The 20,765-nt window shown below is 32.7% G+C and overlaps 1 protein-coding gene across 1 annotated transcript; it reads left to right on the forward strand.

Moving 5' to 3' along the window:
- The first annotated feature begins 1,770 nt into the window (after nucleotides 1-1,770).
- On the forward strand, nucleotides 1,771-7,140 carry LOC114331401 (perlucin-like). The gene is made up of 4 exons (XM_028280981.2): nucleotides 1,771-1,873; nucleotides 1,938-1,990; nucleotides 5,600-5,708; nucleotides 6,789-7,140. The coding sequence occupies exons 1-4, from the start codon at nucleotides 1,819-1,821 to the stop codon at nucleotides 7,052-7,054; spliced, it is 483 nt and encodes a 160-aa protein (XP_028136782.1). The 5' UTR covers nucleotides 1,771-1,818; the 3' UTR covers nucleotides 7,055-7,140.
- Nucleotides 7,141-20,765: the final 13,625 nt, after the last annotated feature.

The following is a 20,765-nucleotide window of genomic DNA, read 5'->3' on the forward strand; positions in this document are numbered from 1 at the left end:
GTAACTTGATCTTTAAATAAACATTCCAAATACTCTGTTTTTGTCCTACTAAGTTTTCAACTTTTTTTCCCCAGAGCTTGTCTCCACTGTTCCAGTTTTTGGTCTAAGTCTCTTTCACTATTTCCTATTAACACTACATCATCAGCATACATTAGGCACCATGGAATACTATCCTGTAGTTTTGCTGTTATCTGGTCCAAAACTAATGAGAATAAATAAGGACTAAGCACCGAGTCTTGGTGCAATCCTACTTTAACCTGAAATTTATCAGTCTCTCCCACACACAACCATACCTATGAATATGCCTCCAATTTTCCCTACCTAGACTCAATAATAAATTACAACAACATCCCCATCCATGAAATACAAGGACGGATTCTTAGCGATACTGTTTTTATGCATACAAAGACTTAATGAAAAGTAAGTTACTGAATCGTGTGTCTAAGCTTAGAATCTACAAAACAGTAATTAGACCAGTGATCACATATGGATGTGAAACGTGAACCCTCTCAACCACTGGTGAAAATCAATTGAGAATATTGGGGCTCAAATTACTAAGGAAGATATTTGGACCAACACATTGCAGCGATGGTTCGTGGAGAATTAAGATGAACCACAAGCTGGATGAACTAATGGAGAGCGCAGATATTGTTAGATTTGTAATGTCTTAAAGATCAAACTGGCTTGGTCACTTAGAAAAATGCCAGATAATCGAGCTGTGAATGTAATCCAGAAATAGAACCCGCAAGAAATAGAACAAGAGGAAGGCACTGTAATAATAATAATAATAATAATATCGTATGGCATTTTTGCCGGGGAGATCCTTTCGGATAGTTCCAGCGCCAATTACATCTTTAACCCTGTTTCAAGTAACTAGTGTCGATGTACACTAGCCCAGGGGGACCGACGGCTTAACGTACTCTCCGAGGCACGGTGAGACGGCTCGTGTCATTATTGGAAATGAAAATGGTTTGTCTTTGGCAGGGATCGAACCCACGTCTACTGGCGTATGAGGCCAGCGTTTATGCCGTTACCCACGGCCGCTCACGAAAGGCACTGTAAAATATGGATAGACGACGTAGAGAGTGATCTTAAAACCATGAACATGGTTTCATGGCAGAATGGAAGATCATTGATAAGCAGGCCAAAACTCACAAAGAGTTGTAGCGCCATTGGAAAAATAAGAAGAAGAAGAAAAAGAATAAGAATAAGAAGAAGAAGAAGAAAAACAAGAACAAGAAGAACAACAAGAAGAATAAGAAGAAGAAGATGAATAAGAAGAAAAAAAAAACAAGAAGAAGAAATATATCTACACTATCGCAAAGGTTGTTGTCATGTATACTACCAAAAATATGTATTTTGTTGTAAAATATGCAATTCATTTTCATAATAGTTAACAAAATATTTATCTCCTAGGTCTAGCTATTTTTAAAATTCAAAAAACTCATTATTTGTTATGTATTAACATTCTTATTAAAAATAAAATTCACGAGGAATTTACATGTTAAGTAATTATTTATAATTTAATGTATTTAAGGTTAGTAGTCTTTTAACCTAGAATAATAATAAGGAAGAATAATAAACAGGAAAACTTTTTCCTTGTGGATTTTTTAGAATAATATGTTTTATTAATTTCGCAATAATTAAGCGTATTTTCTATTTAAAATTGCAAATTTATTCCTTCAGATTCCTTCTTTGATATATTCAACTAAAACCATAATTTTAAAATACCATACAATTGAATTAAAAAATGCCCTTTATTATATAAATGTATTTTGTTTAGTTGTTTGAAAACTGTTTGTATCAGAATTAATAAAAATGATCCGTTTAATAAGTTTAATTCTCTACTTTAGTTATTTGTGCAAAACGGGAGGTAAACATGTATGTTTTTTTGAAAAAATAATAAAAATACTAATAATAAAAATTTTGTTTTTTAGAATCGTGTGATGGGGATAATCCAAAACTTCGATATTTTTTGGGAGCTAAAAAGGTAAATTGTAAATAATATACTCGTTCTATACAATACAATAATTTTTAAGAGCGTAGGTGCAAAATTTCGCGCCAATGTGTGTTAAATGCATTTTTTTTTTAATTTTAAGAAAATTGATTTTTGAAAAATTTACACGAAGAATAAAATATTACATTATTGTTAACTTCTATAATGTTTATTTTAATTACATACAGGGTTGAAAAAAAAAGAGAAAATTTAGTGTGATTTTTATTTTCAAATATCTCATCTAAATCAAACTTTTTGGTTAATCTAAGCGACATTCGACTTTAGGTAATAATGTAATCTTTCATTCTGGATTCTTTCTCTGGAAGTTTCTCAGGATTCGAAAAAATGAATGCACTTAAAACACATTGGCACGAAATTCTACGCCTACGCCCTTACCTAGCGCCATACCTCCTATGAATGTAAACATAATTTCCAAAGTTATGCATCACACCTAAACTTATGCTCATATTCACAGCTGATTTTTTCATGAATAGATGAACAGATTCTGCTATTTTTTTTTTTATTATTTTTGGCAAATGTTTACTCTTCTACTACATAATAACTCTCCTCCTATTTGTGAAGCATTAAGAAACGTGACCCTATAACCACAAACAAATATAGAGATCGATTGCTTTGTTCACTTTGTTGTATGTGATGTGAATATACCCCATTACTCTGAATTAGCATCATTTAATAACATAGTTTTTAATCAAATTTTAGACCAACATCCAAACTATGTCACAATATACACTGATGGATCAAAAAACACTGACGGCACAGGTTGTGCCTTTGTAATACCTAAACGTATACAAAAACACTATAAGCTACATAAAAACACATCTATCTACACAGCCGAAGCAATAGCAATTCTAAAAGCACTAGAATATGTACAACAGGAAGAGGAACAGAATGCCATTATCTTCTCCGATTCACTTTCAGTTCTTAAAATTTTAAAATTCAACTTAAACACAACAAATGATATTATCTAGTTAAAGCACACGTAGGAATAACAAACAATGAAATTGCAGATGAAATTGCCAAAGAAAGCATATAAATGGGGAACAGATAAATTACCAATTAACTACGGATGAACAAATAAACATATCAAAAAAAAAATTATGAGAAAATGGTCCTACTTTTGGCAAGAATACACCTTTACAAATTCAACACGTTACACCAGACTAGAAACCAAATTGAGGAAAAAACCTTGGTACAATAAGTTCGATTACAATCGCAAAATCATAACCACTATTAGTAGAATGAAGTTTGGTCATGATGTTATCCAGCACACTTACATAAAATCAAAATACTTGAGAGTGATCTTTGTGAAGTTTGTAATAAAATCTGTGACCTGGACCACATATTTTTTGATTGCCAAAAATATAGGGCTCAATCCAATGAGCTGTTTGGAAAACTTCTACAATTGAACATTGAAAGCCCATATAACATAATGTATCTTCTTGCTTTAAACAGAAAAGAAATTTACGACTGTTTGTTATATTTCGTCAGAATAACAAAAATACAAATTTAATAATACCTTTTGCTGCTACCTTATGTCTTTCCTTAATGACCTTATCTATCCGAGGCCTACCTTTGATCGTTTATAAAATGCCCTGATCGGCCCCTGGGCGAGAAGAGTGTAATCCTTGTGTCAAATCCTTGCACTTTCTTTTACAAAATTTGTATCTGGCTGTGTGGGTTTTACCTTAAAGCCAAAAAAAAATATTTACTAAAACTTTTTGTACTTATACTACGACATGCAATACATGAGGATTCCATGTCTTATACTACACTATGATGAAATTATTTCATATGTCACAGTGCGAAAGGAACAAAGTGTTCAAAGAAAGAAAATCTGCGCAATGTACTTCTCGCTATTTAAAGAGCCTCCACGTAGACACCAAATTCGTACTTATTCTCAAGGAAATTCCACCCCTAAATATCACAGAGCCTCCAATAAACAATCTGGTCTGTATTATGTTGCGCTGTGCATAGCGCTCACTTGGGCGGTAGATAACTCTTAAAGTGTCAACCAGAATTGTTAACGTTATGTGCCTTTCCGTTTTTAAAGAATTGTTAACTTTTTTTATTGTTAATTTAAATTTGTTTCAGTTAAACACGTCATGTTAAAGAATAAAAACAAATATTTCTTTGTTGCTACACATATCAGGTACATTCAAAAAACAAAATGTTCACAAAACATAAGACTACAATAATACCATTTAGATGTATACCCATACTTATAAACTGCTCGTCAAAAGTTAGGGATATAGAAAATTCTGCTGAATTTTTATAGTAGATTTTTTCGTGAACAGATTAACGGATTCCGCTAATTTTTTTTTATTATTTTAGACTTTTCTTTAGTATTTACACAGTTATGCAAAGGTTTACACAAACTTTTTTTTATACTTAAACCGGGTGGAAGAAAACAAATGTTTTTCTTATGTTAAGTTTGAGACGCCCTGTAGGGAGGACGAGGTAAAAATAGGAGTATATATCAAAGTCGTATTGTAGTCTTTTGTTTTGTGGACATTTTGTATTGCAATTTAACATGTGTTTTAACCGAAACAAAAGTTTGAGACACCTTCTAGGGAGAAAAAGGCACAAAGGTGAGTATACCTCGATATTTTATTGTAGTCTCATATTTTGTGAACATTTTACTTTTTTAATTTCTCTGATATCTTTAATAACAAAAAAACTAGACGATATTACTCTTTAATATGTGTTTTAACTGACGACATGCGTCACATCACACATGTGAAACATAGAAAAACATATTAAAGAGTAATACCGTCTAGTTTCTTTGTTATTAAAGATATCAGAAAAATTAAAAAAATGAAATATTTAAAAAATATGAGACTACAACATAATATTGGGGTATACTCACCTTTGTGCCTTTTTCTCCCTGCAACGTGTCTCAAACTTTGGTTTCGGTTAAAACACATGTTAAATTACAAAAGGGTCTATTTTTTTTTGTTTCTAAAGATATCAGGGGCATTCAAACAACAGCATATTCACAAAACATAAAACTACAATATTATTCTGAAGTTTACTCACATTTGTACCTCGTTCTCCCTACAGGGTGTCTCAAACTTAACACAAGAAAAACATATTTTTTTCTTCCACCCGGTATAAATACAAAAAATAAGTTTGAGTAAACCTTTGCACAACTGTGTAAATACTATAGAAAAGGATAAAATAAAAAAAATAGCGGAATCCGTCTGTTCGCGAAAAAATCAGCTATGAAAATCAGCATACTTTTCTATATCCCTAACTTTTGACGGGCAGTTTATATCGTCCTCCCTTCAGGATGACTTAAACTTAATGTAACAAAATATTTTTTTCTTTCACCCGGTATAAGTTCGAAAAAGAAGTTTGAGTTAACCTTTGCACAACTGTATAAACATTAAAAAAAATATAAAATAATAAAAAGAATTAGCAGAATACGTTAACCTGTTCATGAAAAAATCAACTCTGAAAATCAATACTTTTGAGGTGATGCATAACTTTTGAAAATACATATGTGCATACATACACTGTTTTACCTAGTAATACACTTGCTTATGTAATAACCTTATACTTATTAGAACATGTCAATTTTAGGTAAATTGGGCTGCCGCAATTAAATTATGTCAAACTGTTGGAATGTCCTTAGTAAGTATTCAGAATAAAGAAAAGAGTGACCAAATTACGCAGTTTCTTGAATCAACAGGCAAGTGAAATAAAATGTCAAGTCAATATTGTAATGTTATCCTAACTTGTTAATATTATCTAAATCTGATATTTAATTCTTCCACATGGCAGAATTCAAAATATGTACAGTTAAGGGTCGTACTTAAAATATGTGCTAATGTAGTATTTATAAAATAAAATCAATTTATTAAATTGTGGTCTATAATCAAATAATTCTTGATGTATGTCTTATTATTTATACAATTTTGATCTTTCTTCATGTGAATCATTTCCGATATACATATTTTATTTAGTTTTGCTCTTTTTCTAAAATCTGTACATTTTCAAAATAAAATGCATTGTTATTTTGATTATTATTATTTGACCATTATTTTGGGTATTGAATTTTTGGCTAAGGTTTTGTTTAATTTGTCTATAATCCATGTTTGTTTGCAATAATCCGTCTATGTAGATATTGATGTGTTTATCCAATGTATGTTGAATTGTAGTCTTTACAATTTATTTTATAAACAACATCGGACTGCTGGTCTTTAGTAATAATGTTCTTAATTTTTAAAAAATAGTTTCCGGGTGTTTTAGACGATTTTTATGTCCAACATTGATATTATATTTGCATACCACCTAATTCCACCTAAGTAGGGTTTCCTTTGACTTTATCTGCTTCTTATAGTCCGATTATTTTACATGCTCTTGCGTGTACACAATTGTCTGTATGTTTGTATTGTGCTTCTATTGATTTAAAGTTTTTTCTGGTGGTTTCTCCTCTAATCTATTTTTGTAGAGTTACACTTTCATGTTCCAAGCTGTCCAGTTTGTATATCCTTTCATCTATTATTTCGTCTTCTTCTGTATCTTTTGGTTCTTGGTGTGTCAGTTATACAATTGCAAGTCTTGATTTTTCGCTTTAAGAAAGTAAGAGTTACTCTTGAAGCTTGGCCCTCTACTATGGCTGGTCCTAAATTTTTTTATTATAGTGCTGTAATGTATTATAGACTTCAGGCCTTCAAAGCATATTCTATATCTATGTAAATTTATGTATCTGATTGTGCTAGTAAAAACCAAAAAACCACTTAATATCTACAGGTTATTTTATTTTAAGGTGTGAATTACGATAGTTATGATACCGCTATTTGGACTTCAGGCAACAGGTTGCAGGATAAAGTCAACTGGTTTTGGTTAGCTAGAGAACCTGTGAGGTTTACGAATTGGGATACTCGGTACAATGAACCCAATAATTATGGGGGAAACGAAGAATGTATAAGCATCCTTAAAGACGGAGCTATTACTACCTGGAACGACATTGCCTGTAATCGAGAATTTTATCCCTTGTGTGAGAAAAGCATGTGCTGTTCTCTTTTAAATTAATAAGATGTTTTAGAATAAGTGTATCTAGTAACTTCTTAATACAGATTATACAATAATACAAGTTAATAAAGAAGTACTTTTAATAATGAGGGTATTTTCCTTTTGTATAACTATATCATATATACAACTAAATCTGCTGGTCCAGATGGATTACCTAGCGAGCTGATAAAGTTGGTCAACGAGAAAAACCTGGACATAATAGTAGAACTGTTCAACGCTCTCTATACTACGGGAATCATCCCTAGAGAAATGTTGACATCAGCATTTGTGTGTTTGCCAAAAAAAGTGAATGCCAAAGAATGCAGTGACTACCGAACCATAAGCTTAATGTCACATACCTTGAAAATTCTGCTGAAAATTATCCACGGCAGAATACACTCTAAACTGGAGCTGGATATTAGTGACACTCAATATGGGTTCCGCAATAGAATGGGCACCAGAGAGGCATTATTCTCCTTCAACGTGCTGACACAGATATGTTTGGATGTTAACCGTTCTCTTTACGTCTGTTTTATAGACTACAATAAAGCGTTTGATAAAGTAAAACATGACCGACTCATGGAAATTCTAAAAACTAAAAACCTAGATGAAAGAGATTTAAGACTAATAACACATCTCTATTACAATCAGCGAGCAATAGTAAGAATTGAAACAGAAACATCTGAAGAAATGGAAATAAAGAGAGGAGTCAGGCAAGGCTGCATACTATCACCTCCATGAAGAGGTAATGCGAGAAACTCTGGAAGATGAAACAGTCGGCATAAGAGTAAATGAAGTCTTAGTTAACAACATCAGATATGCAGATGATACAGTAATAATAGCCGATAATTTACAAGATCTGTAAATACTCATGAGTAAAATAGTAAGGTGTAGTAGGGAGTACGGACTCTCTCTCAATATCAAAAAGACAAAGTTTATGAAAATTAGTAAAAACAGCCATAATACTAACGAAATCTTGATAGTAGAGGGCCAGCAGATCGAAAGAGTAAAAAAGTACACTTACCTAGGGACACTTATAACCGAAAATAATGACTACACTGCAGAAATCAAAGTCAGAATCGAGAAAGCACGTTCTAATTTTATGAAAATGAAAAAGGTCCTATGTAGCAAAGATTTAACATTAGCTCTTAAAGTACGCCCAACAAAATGTTACGTATATAGTGTACTATATTATGGACTGGAATCATGGACGTTAAATGTAGAGACAATGAGACGACTTAACGCCTTTGAAATGTGGACGTATAGCAGAATTATGAGGGTTTCCTGGGTAGATAGAGTTACGAACAATGAAGTACTGAGAAGAATAGGTAAAGAGAAGGAAGTTGAACTTACAATTAAAGAAAGAAAACTACAATACCTCGGACATGTGATGCGGGGCGAGAAGTATGGCATCCTGCGACTCATAATGCAGGGAAAGATAGATGGCAGAAGCAGCATCGGCAGAAGACGAATTTCATGGCTGAAGAACCTGAGAGAATGGTTTGGATGCAGCTCAAAACAACTATTTAGAGCTACTGCCTCAAAAATTAAAATAGCTATGATGATTGCCAACCTCCGTAGCGGAGATGGCACCTGAAGAAGATAACTATATCATATTTTAAGGTTTGTATTCAGTGTTGTCATGCTCTTAGAGCATGTATTTCATTATTGCCATCATTATTTCCTGTATAAAGGCATCCTAAAAAGCGTACCACAACACATCATTTCGCTTATAACTATACAAACACACTGCTAAATCAGTTGTTAAAGTGCTTGTCACACTTTCAAACTAATTTAATCCAGAACGGGGTGTCAGATATGGATGTGTACTATCTCCACAATTATTCCATATATGGGGAACATATCATGAGGAGTAGGGTGGGCCGAAAAAATATTTTTTTATCCGATCGAAACGGGGTAGGTTTTAAAAGTTTTTCCGAAGTGAAAATCTATATGCACTCCCCTAAATAAAAAAAATCATGTTTCTGATTGATTTTTATTAATAGAATATGTTCTCAATAATTATTATAAAGTTTCACAACTGATATTAAAAGCTAAAATCCCCAAATCATAATGGCAATGCATTCGAAATTTAAAGGATATACTCACAACGTGACGTCATACGCGACCTGAACGAAATTAGGAACGCTACTTATCGTATCTTGGGTTATTGTATCATGGCGTCCTCCATAGCGCTTCTCCTCACAGCCTTCACTCGACAATACGTTTTGTCCATCGGTTGTCTTACAATCTGGGGACGTGTCCTGCCCAATTCCACTTTAGCAACGCGATTTTTTCGCGTCATACGTTTTCTTTTAGGTTCTACTATTTAAATTATAGGCTCCTATCGTGCCTAGAATGATTAGCAAATTTCACCTATACCGACTCTTAGTGTATAAGTCGATTGATTTGTTTCATTTTCCAATAACTATAAATCAATTTCGAGCACAGGAACATTGTTTTCTCGGTGTAGAAAAGAAGTCTGGATAAGATCTAGAATACAGTGATTTCTGGAATACCAGAGGCGAGCGTCAGGAATGGTTTTTCAACTTCCAATTCCCAAGGGAGCTGGGTTAAAGAATGGAGAATCGTTGGGGAGGGGCGGGGGGCTAAGAGGTGCCGCCACGCCGATGAGTATCCGTGATTGCTAAGACGTCAAAGAAAATTTAAGTTAATGGTATTGAGATAAAACAAAAGAAGACGATAATAGAACTTTGTTTAAATTAGTTGATGCTTGGAAAGTTTGTCGACAGCTTCTTAGTTGAGTTTCAGATCTGGTTTTCATCTCAGATGAGAAACAGAAACTGATATGACTGTTAAAATCTTGTTTCTGTTTAGAGATGTTTCATAATTCAATTATTAGAATACAACTGGTTTATATTGTACAAAAGATAACTTCAATTGGATGGACAGTCTACTTTACAAATAGTCCAGTCGTCAACACGAGAATATAGCGTATGTATTTGCGGTTTTCCTGTATCGCCTTGAACCTAAGATTTATACGCCCAAAAAATATGCAATTTTGTATCTACCAAGCCCTATAGCTGGCTTATGGGTGGTCGAAAGTCACAAACTACACCAGTTCCGAATCGGCCCTGACCCCCGCTTGAAATACAGAAAAAAAAATCAGATCGGTGTAACTTTTCCACACACATACATTTTCCCCTTTTTAAATAAAAATTGATTAATATTTCTGAGCTCGGTAACTTTTGAATGGTATAACCGATTTTCAAAATTAGACATGCGTTGGAAAGGTAATGATCAGTACTTCAGAAGCCGCAAAGATCTGACTTTGGACTTTGGATAAATGGGAAGGGCCGTAAAATCCACCAAAATGGAGATTTGATATATGGATGGGCGAGTCATTTCGTAAACTTTAAGATGGGATTTGGTCCAATTTTCAATTCTGTCATATTCAGAAAATCGAAAATTTCGTGTAAATATAGTGTCTCATGTAGGGGTATTCTGCGCCACTGACGAGAACTGCCGTTCTCTGTTAATAAATTTTCAGATTATTAACAGGTCTCTATAATCGTATTTAACCATATACAAATATGTTGTGGTGGATTCGACAAATATCCAAAATATCTCGATAAACCTTGGCTTATCGAAAAAGTAATAAGAGGCAAAAAAGTTTTAAAAACATTGTGTTTAACTAATGGTATAACAATAATGGTATAATAACTAAAAAAACACCATAAAATCCTTTATAAAAGGTATATTTGTTAAAATCTCTATACAGGGCTACATCACAGAACAGAACTAGTTTTCAATCGGTTGACCGATTATCATCAGTGTTTGCCTTGACCTTACAATTAACAAAGTTGAGCTTGCTATAATGGTTACAAATCTCCTTTTCTTAAGAACACCTTCCAACGTAAAATTTTGAAAAAGGAGATTTTTGTAACCATTGTAGAAAGCTCAACTTTATTAATTGTAAGCTCAAGGCAAACACTGATGATGATCGGTCAACCGATTGAAAACTAGTTCTGTTCTGTGATGTGGCCCTGTATAGGGATTTTAACAAATATACCTTTTATAAAGGATTTTATGGTTTTTTGTAATAAATGGTATACAGCCAACTACAGGAAAAATTTTTCCTCGTGGGTATAATAACTCTGGGATAGTAAGGGATAGTGATGCGCAATACATAGCCTCTCCTATTCAAATGTCAACCTCACCTGCCCGTGAGATGATCTCGATCATGATCATCCGGTACATCCTGCTAGATAACAAACGAGGCGCTGACGTCCGAGTGATTGCCGGTATAAGCAATCCCCCACTTACTGACCAACAGCTTCGGGTGGAAGAGTCGGTAAGTGGAAGGGCACCTTCTTGTCCTAGAAATGAGAAATCATTTCTAAAGGCGGACGAACCAGGCATGGTCAACGGCGTGGAGATGCATAAGGCAACGGGAAACCAATGCATTAAAGGCTCATAGAGCATCCCTAGTTAATCATCATGACTAACAACATAACCAAACACTCTACTGATCATGAAACTCGGAAAACAAGATCCGGCAGAGGAGGAAACTCACAAGACTGCAAGGCCTCCCCGGTCGTCAACATGCGAAAACCTTGCAAAGTAGCGACGTGGAATGTTAGAAGTCTACATCAAGCTGGAAAAGTACATAATGCCGTTATTAAAATGGAAAGGCTGAATGTAGACATTTTAGGAATCAGCCATGTCCAATGGCCCGACTCAGGAAAGATGAAAATCAACAATAAAACAATATACTATTCAGGAAGTCAAGACGGTTCACACAAATATGGTGTCGGGATAATACTAAACAAACACATGGATAAAGCTGTAGTAAATTTCATTCCATACTCCAACAGAATTATCCTCTTACAGTTAAATCAGAGTAAACCCAAATTAAACATAATACAAGTTTATGCTCCGACTGCGGACAAACCAGAGAGCGATATTGAAACTTTCTACGAAGACCTACACAATATTTTAAAATCCATTAAAACGCAGGATGTTACAATTATAATGGGAGATTTTAACGCAAAGGTTGGAGACGAAAAAGTAGAAGAATGTACAGGAGGATATGGTCTGGGCAACAGAAAAGAAAGAGGTGACAGGCTTATCGAATTTTGCCAAAACAATAATTTTGTCATAACTAATACATTGTTTAAAATGCCAAAGAGAAGACTATATACCTGGAAGTCACCAGCAGATCAAGAAGGGAGAATTGTAAGAAACTAAATAGATTATGTATTGATTAGACAAAGATACAAGAACGCAATTATATCTTCAAAAACCTATCCAGGTGCCGACATAGGATCAGATCACAATCCAGTTGTGACCAAAATTAGGCTCAAAATGAAAATAATAAAACGCAGAACAACAGATGTAACAATCGATACAAGTAAACTAAGAAACCCACTCATAAAACAACGCCTGACAGATGAAATTAATAACCGTTTAATGAATGTTAAAGAACAAATCCAGCAAAATACTGAAACAGAGACAAAATGGCTATTAATAAAGACAGAAATAGATAAATGTCAAAAAGAAATTCTTACACCAACCAGATACAAAAAGAAACAATGGATGACGGAGGAAATCTTAGATTTAATGGAAGAAAGACGTCAGCATAAAAACAAAGATAATCAGATGTACAAAAATGTGGATATACAAATAAAATCCAAAATTAAACAGGCTAAAGAACAGTGGTTAAAAGAACAATGCGCAGAAATAGAAGAACACCAGAAAAGACATGATAATTTTAACACACATAAAAAAATTAAGGAATTAACGCAGATCAACAGAAAAAGAAAACCGGGAATACTAAAAGATACAGATGGGAAACTTGTGTTGAGTACTAACGAAAAATTAAAGAGATGGACAGAATACATAAATGAATTGTTCAAAGACAATAGAATAGAGCAGATGGAAGTCGAAGTAGAAGATGATACGGTTTTGAAGATATTAAAAGAAGAAATTAAATCGGCATTAAAAAACAGCAAAAATGGTAAAGCAGTAGGTCCAGACCAAATCCCAGTAGAAAGCTTAAAATGTATAAATGATGAAACCTTAGACATTATCGTAGACTTGTTTAACACAGTGTACAAAACAGGAAACATACCATAGCAATGGTTACTCTCAACCTTTTGTGCTATCCCTAAAAATACAAACGCTAAAGATTGCAGTGAATACAGAACAATATCATTAATAAGTCACATTCTCAAATTATTCTTGAAAATAATACATGGTCGTATAAACAAAAAACTAGAAGAAGGAATAGATGATAGTCAGTTTGGGTTCAGAAACGGACTAGGAACCAGAGAGGCGTTATTTGCTTTTAATGTGTTAGCTCAAAGATGCATGGACATGAATGTGGATGTGCATGTTTGTTACGTTGATTTTGAGAAGGCTTTTGACAAAGTAAGACATGAAAAATTAGTCCAAATTCTAAAGACAAAAAACATAGACAAAAGGGACTTACGAATAATAACAAACCTTTACTGGAATCAAAGAGCACAAATTGTAATAGATAACGAACCCAGTCCAGAAATTGAAATCAGGAGAGGAGTTCGGCAGGGATGTATTATGTCTCCATTACTCTTTAATGCATATAGTGAAGCCATTTTTGAAGAAGCATTGCTATCTCAAAGTGAAGGAATAATAATTAACGGAAGATCTATTAACAACATAAGATATGCAGCTGACACCGTGATTATAGCAAGCTCTGCTGAACAACTCCAACTACTACTGAACAAAACAAACAATTTCTGTAAAGAATATGGACTAAAAATGAATATAAAAAAGACCAAATACATGATAATAACTAAGAAAACAAACATACAAACAAGCATATATTTGGGAAATGTACCGATAGAAAGGGTTGATAAATACAAATACCTAGGAACCTGGATTTCAGAGAAAAATGATCAAACAACAGAAATAAGGACCAGGATAGAAATAGCAAGAAATGCGTTTGTAAAAATGAAAACAGTTCTCTGCAACAAAGACCTTAGCTTAGAACTGAGAGCAAGAGCTTTGAGATGCTACGTGTTCTCGATACCACAATATGGACTTGAAAGCTGGACGCAAGAACACATAAATAACCTACAGTCATTTGAAAGGTAGTGTTACAGAAGAATGCTTAGAATAGCATGGACACAGAGGAAAACGAACACGGAAGTACTGCGAGAAATGGGTAAAGAATGCGAAATAATAAACACAATAAAAATAAGAAAGTTACAATATCTGGGACACGTAATGAGGGGACCGCGATATGAAATTCTAAGACTGATAATACAGGGAAAGATAAGAGGCAGAAGGAGTATAGGAAGAAGGAGAGTGTCATGGTTAAAGAATTTAAGGGACTGGTTTAGATGCAGTTCTATAGAACTCTTTAGAGCAGCGGTGGATAGAGTAAAGATAGTGATGATGATATCCAACCTCCGAGTAGGAGACGGCACTTGAAGAAGAAGAATAATAACTCTTCAGAATCTTAAAAATGAATGTTTAAACTACAATTTAAGTAGTAAACCTAACCTACTTGATAACCTCAAAAATACTATTTGGAATATGAGTTCTTAAGCCTTGAATATGCGTACTTTCGCATTTTTTAGATTTTAAATCACTTATAACTCGAAAACTATCAATTTTTGAGAAAAATCACAAGATATCTTTCTTGTTTAGAACGACCCAGGAAATTTAAAAAAATATGTTCCAAAGCAAATAAAGGTGATCTAAAGCAAATAAAGGTGAAAATTGTTTAAACAATTTCTGCCCAAAAATTACGCCCGGCACCCTTTAGATTTCTTTAAGGGGGACATTTTTGGATAGGAATCCACAAAGAAACCGAATCAGAAATTTTTTCAGACGGGAGCGGTCTCACCACATGGACTAACTCAAGCAGAATTTATAATAGATATTTTTTTTAATTAAAACCACTCCTGGTAATAGTTGATTAATATTTATTTGACATATATAATTAGTCCAGAGAAATAAGGTTTTTCTCGTGACACATCCCCCTCCAGGCCGAAACCAATTTTTTTGAGTAGTATGGACATCTATATTATTAACCTATATGTTTCCTGCAGCCGATTTTGATGATATACATAGTTATAAACAAATGAAGATCGAAAAACGGTAAATTATCGCTTTTTTCGTCTATTACCAAAAAGTTAAGCACTTTAAACAAATTTGAGAGTAAGAAACTCATAAATCGTATAAAAAACTTCAATATGGCATTCTCTGAATATGTCCAACCTTATTGGTTGCTTAGAAAATTGCAAAATAAATCATAAATATTGAGTTTTTATAAATATTCGTAACTTAGGTAAAAATTAACTTAGAATCTTTTTATTACGCGGAATGCCGAGACTTCTTGTACTTAAATTATATTTTAAATTTCAAAGCAATTGGTCAAATAGTTTAAAAGTTATTTAATTTATTTTTCCCAAATTCATTTTTTTTGCAACACTATAAGTCAGAAAATTATGAGGTTACAATAATACTTCGGACAGTTTATGAAAGAAGAACATTTATACTATTACCTTAATTAAAAATAAATGACAAAAAATCATTTTAAACAGTGTAAAATTATTTTGCAAAAACATGTCCATTTTTTGCTTACTTATAAACAATTAGAATAACTTTTTAACCGTTACCCGTAGAAAAATTATTTTTTCATATTTAGAAAGACTGAATTTTTATACACATTTAGAAAGAAAAACAACTGTTCTAGGACATTTAGGAACAAAGTTAGCCCCCCCATTTTTTTAATTCACATGTTTTTGCAAAATTATTTTGCAATATCTATAATTATTTTTTGTCATTTTTTTTAAATTAAATTAACACTGTAAATTTTCTTCTTTCATAAACTATCCAAAATATTACTGTAACTTCATCATTTTCTGACTTACAGTGTTGCAAAAAAAATTAATTTTGGATAAACAAATTAAATAACTTTTAAACTATTTGACCAATTGCTTTGGAATTTAGGGTGTAATTTAAGCACCATAAGTCTCAGCATTCCATGTAATAAGAAGGTTCTAAGTTAATTTTTACATAAGTTATGAATATTTATAAAAACTCAAAATTTATGATTTTTTTGGCAATTTTCTAAGTAACCAATAAGGATAGACATATTCAGCGAACGCCATATTGAAGTTTTTTATACGGTTTATGAGTTTATTACTCTCAAATTTGTTTAAAATGCCCAATTTTTTAGTAAGAGACGAAAAAAGCGAAAATTTACCGTTTTTTGATCTTCATTTGTTTATAACTATGTATATCATCAAAATCGGCTGCAGGAAACATATAGGTTATTATTATAGATGACCATATTACTCGAAAAATTTGGTTTCAGCCTGGAGGGGGATGTGTCACCAACACGATATTTTTTTTCCTTATTTCTCTGAACTAAATACTTATAAAGACTTTAGTTGTCGTATATTGTGATTACGCTATGACCTCTTCATCCCTATCATTTAGTTTAACAATCTTTCAGGAATTAAACCCTGAATAGTTTCTCCAAGCACCCCGCCTGAAGGCTCAACCTCCATAGCTTTTAATCTTGAGCATATCATAAAATTATGAAGTAAAGGATCTAAGGGACCCGAAGGGGGTCCCGCAATAACCTCGTGGGCGTCTAATGATTTCAAAACTTAAGGGCTGACCCTATTAGTGAAATGAACGAGGAATATAACTGGAAGGGCACGCGGCGGTTATAATAATAGTTAAGGCTCAATTTTCTCTAATAGGAATTGGTTGGGTTTCTATTACAACCTCAATATTGCCGCGGTTTATACCGAATAGTCCCTCAATCTGTTCTTAATTCGAAAATTGTAACGACTATTGCACAAAAAAATTAAGGTAACACGTTAATTGAAATATTTTTAGAAGATCTAACAATAAAACACTAAAAAACTTTTGTTTTGAATACTTCCACAAAGTTTATTATAAGTTAATGTCACTACAGCTGTTTCGGCAGAGTGCCTTTCTCAACTGACGTATTTTACTGTGCACTTTAAATCTAAATGAATAGGTTGAAAATTGAAAAACCGGAGGGACCGCAGACGTTCGGATACAATTAGCGTCTCTTTGGAAAGACAATGACGTCGACTTTGCAAAGTAACAAGACACTCAACACACACACTACACATTACACCTGAGTTAGTGATAAGTTATACAATTACGTGGCTAAGGGTTCTAGTTCTAAACCAAGGCCAGAATCAGATCAGAGAAGAGGTTGAAAATAGGCCAGGAACCGAAGCTTTTCACCTCGCAATTTTTACAGAATGGATCGATTTGCTTGGAAATATGAGAATAAGTAGTGGATAGTCCAGTGATCAAAATCTATAAGATTGCGAAAGGCGCTTTTACCATGAGGGTGGTTGCCACCCCATCTCGGGGGTGGAAGTTTTTTAGTATATTTTGACAGCAAAAGTTGATAAAAACATTCATTCTTAACAAAAAATGTCCTATACATTTTTTTGATAAAATTAATAGTGTTCGATTTATTCGCTATCAAAAGTGTTAGTTTTGTATGGATAAAATCAATGTTTTTCGATATACTCATTTACGATTCACTCAATTTTTGCCGTGGAAATTTTTTTTTCAAACCAAGTTCTTGGGAATTAAATTACCTACAATTTTATATCGAAACATTTTTTTCGTATCTCTGATGCTTATCTTTCTATTCTGAAGAAAATGTCATTTTTACTGAACTACAAAAATTCGTTATTCGTTTTTACTTCAGTTTTTTTTAAAACTAATCATTCTGAGCCAATCAAACTTCTAGAATATAATAAAAATAAATAAATTAATAAGAAAAATTAAGGCCAATGACTAAAAACACCGCTAATTTACGTTATTATGCTTCCAATTGGATTTCCCCATTTTTTTTTCAAAAAAATATATTTATTTTTTAACCGTAACTTTTCTATTTTTTATTTTAGAAAGTTTGGTAAAAAACAATTTTGCAGGTTTTTACAAGACCTATAAGTCTATTAATATTAAATTTTTGTAAAATCCTCAGTCACAAAAAGAGGTGACTTTGAAAGAGTTGGTAAAGGTGGTTTTTGCATGCTATTACAAGTTTTAATTGTCAATAGCTCACTCAGTTTTTGCCATAGAAAAAATTTTTTGCAAATCAGGTTCTTGGAAATAAAATAAGCTACAATTTCATATTTAAACATTTTTTCGTATCTGTGACGCTAATCTTGCCATTCTGAACAAAAGGCCATTTTTTCCAAACTACAAAAGTTCGTTATTCGGTTTTAACTCCATTTTTTTTAAACTAATCATTCGAAGCCGGTTAAACTTCTAGAACCTATTAAAAATATATAAGTAAAAAAGACCAAATAAGGTTAATGACTAATTTTAGTAAGGGTGGTGATTAGGGGATTACTTGCGATCACGTTTTCGCTGAAAAAAATGGGAACTGATATTATTTCCATTATAAGTCACTTAATTTTTGAGCTATATACTTTTTTTATTTCTGGAGATAGATATTTTTAATTAATTTAAAACTAATTTAAAATAAACTAATTTAACTAATTTAACTAATTTAAAATTAGTTTGAACAAGTATCTTCGAAAAATGCATAGTTTTTCCGTCTTTTGACTTTGAAACTACAATATTTAGCATTTAACGAAGAAGAGCCAACATATAATAAAGTATAGCTCGATTACTATTGGTCTTAAAGAAAATAAAAAAAACGGTTTTGTTTATTTTTTTGAAAAGGTATATTTTTGTTAAGTAAAGTTGTTTTGATAAAACGAAAACTGTTTGAGTTATTAGCAAAAAACTGATTAAAAACATTGATTTTTTCGATATAAAACTAACACTTTCGATAGCGAATAAATCAAAAACTATCAATTTTATCAAAAAAAATATATAGAATGAACGTTTGCTTAGAATGAACGTTTTTACCAACTTTTGCGATTAAAATATAATAAAAATTTTCCACCCCCGAGTGTAGGTATAGATTTTGATCCTTGGACTATCCACTAGTTATTCTCAAATTTTCAAGCAAATCGATCCATTCTGTAAACACTGCGAGGTTTTGTCCTATTTTAAGCTTCATTACTTGGACTAAAAGTGAAGTTATTTGTCTCAAGTTGGTCATTCAGAGTTTTATCTGTATTTTTTAATTAAATAATTTCCATAGATTCTAATAAATATGGCTTAAGGTCTTTATTTTTACTGTAAAGAATTTGAAACTCTTCATTAAAAGAATGATTATGATCTAGACTAGAAGGTGAAGTGCGTACATAGAATATGTTTTTCTATCATTGAAAGCCCTTTTTTGTTTTACTAAACGTTTGTCAAAGTTTCTGTCAGTTTGACCGATGTAAGTGTTTTGTCAGTCAGCACATGTCAGTGTTTATACACATACACCACTCTTTTTCTCTTATTATCCTTCATGTATTTGCTTAAGTTTTTATCTGTTCTGAAAGTTGGTGTTTGCTTTCTTTTTTATGTGTTTGGCTATTTTTTGTTGATATCTTGCCTGTAAATACAGTGGTGCATACAAACTGTGGTACATGTGGTAACTGCCCAAAAACTTATATCGGCCAAACGGGCATAACCTTTGACAAACGTATAACAGAACACAAAAGAAGTTTTCTGTAGCCCTAACTCTGGACGAAAATTTATGTTACTCTTTTTTGTGTTATCAAAGACAGTTTAAAAATGGTCATGGACACTCAGTAGCGCCGTATGCTAAAGGATTAAATTTATAAAAATTAAAAATGAAAAATCAATAAATCTGAAAATTGTTACAACATTACCACGAAATTGGTTCTAATTGAGTGTCCTTGTTAAGGTAATGTCCTCTTATAACATTTATAATCAAACAAATTATTTATCTAGAAACAAGTTTCCCTGCTCTGAAACGCGATTTATCGAAATGCACGATCAAAAATTGTATTATACAAACATCAGTGACATAGTTGAAATTCCAAGGACATCATTTCGTTCATTTCCTGCTGTAACGCAGCAAACAAACGCTATTTAGACATTCAATACCGTCAGATCATCTGCAAATGCTATGCATTGGTGGTCGTTTTTAGATATCGTTTCTTGCATGTTTATACTGCTTTTCCTGATTATTCCTTCCTATGTTAGATTTAATGCAGTTGTTGATAGTGGGTCTCCTTGTCGTAATCCTTCCTTGGTTTAAAAATTTTGGATGTATAATGTACACCCTCTTCAAGCTATTTCGTTTGTTGTGTTTTCCATCGTCATCTTTACCATCCTGACAATTTTACTTGATATCCCCAATTCTTTTAACAGTTCGTACATCTGCTGTCTGTTTGCTGTGTTGTAGGCCTGCTTAAAGTCGATGAACAAAGCATATAGTACTGTTTTATGTTCGTAACAGGTAGTCTGTATTTCTTTTAAGGCAAATATTTGGTCAGTCGTTGATCTGTTGTTTCTAAAACCTGCCTGGTATTCTCCCAGTATTTTTTACGAATATTGGCTTAGCTTTTTCCTTATACTTTGTGCCAAAATTTTGTAAACTATTTCTAGTAGTGCGATGCCTCTGTAGTTTTCGCATAGCATTATATCACCTTTATTATATATAGGTCATATCCTTGCTATGGTCCACTCTTCTGGCATTTTTCCTTCTTCCCATATTCTTTTTATCAAATCATATATCTCTTTCTGTAGTCTTTTCCCTCCTGATTTTATTATTTCGGCCGGTATTTCTGTTATTCCTGGTCTTTTCTTATTTTTCAAGCTCTTTATTTCGTTTTTTATT

The sequence above is a fragment of the Diabrotica virgifera genome, chromosome 2 (assembly GCF_917563875.1).
Source record: "Diabrotica virgifera virgifera chromosome 2, PGI_DIABVI_V3a".
NCBI classification, from domain to species: domain Eukaryota; kingdom Metazoa; phylum Arthropoda; class Insecta; order Coleoptera; family Chrysomelidae; genus Diabrotica; species Diabrotica virgifera.

Coding starts and splice junctions, on each gene's coding strand:
- LOC114331401 (XM_028280981.2), top strand. CDS start 1,819: ATGATCCGTTTAATAAGTTTAATTCTCTACTTTAGTTATTTGTGCAAA. Junction 1,874..1,937: donor TTATTTGTGCAAAACGGGAG/GTAAACATGTAT, acceptor TTTGTTTTTTAG/AATCGTGTGATGGGGATAAT. Junction 5,709..6,788: donor GCAGTTTCTTGAATCAACAG/GCAAGTGAAATA, acceptor TTTTATTTTAAG/GTGTGAATTACGATAGTTAT.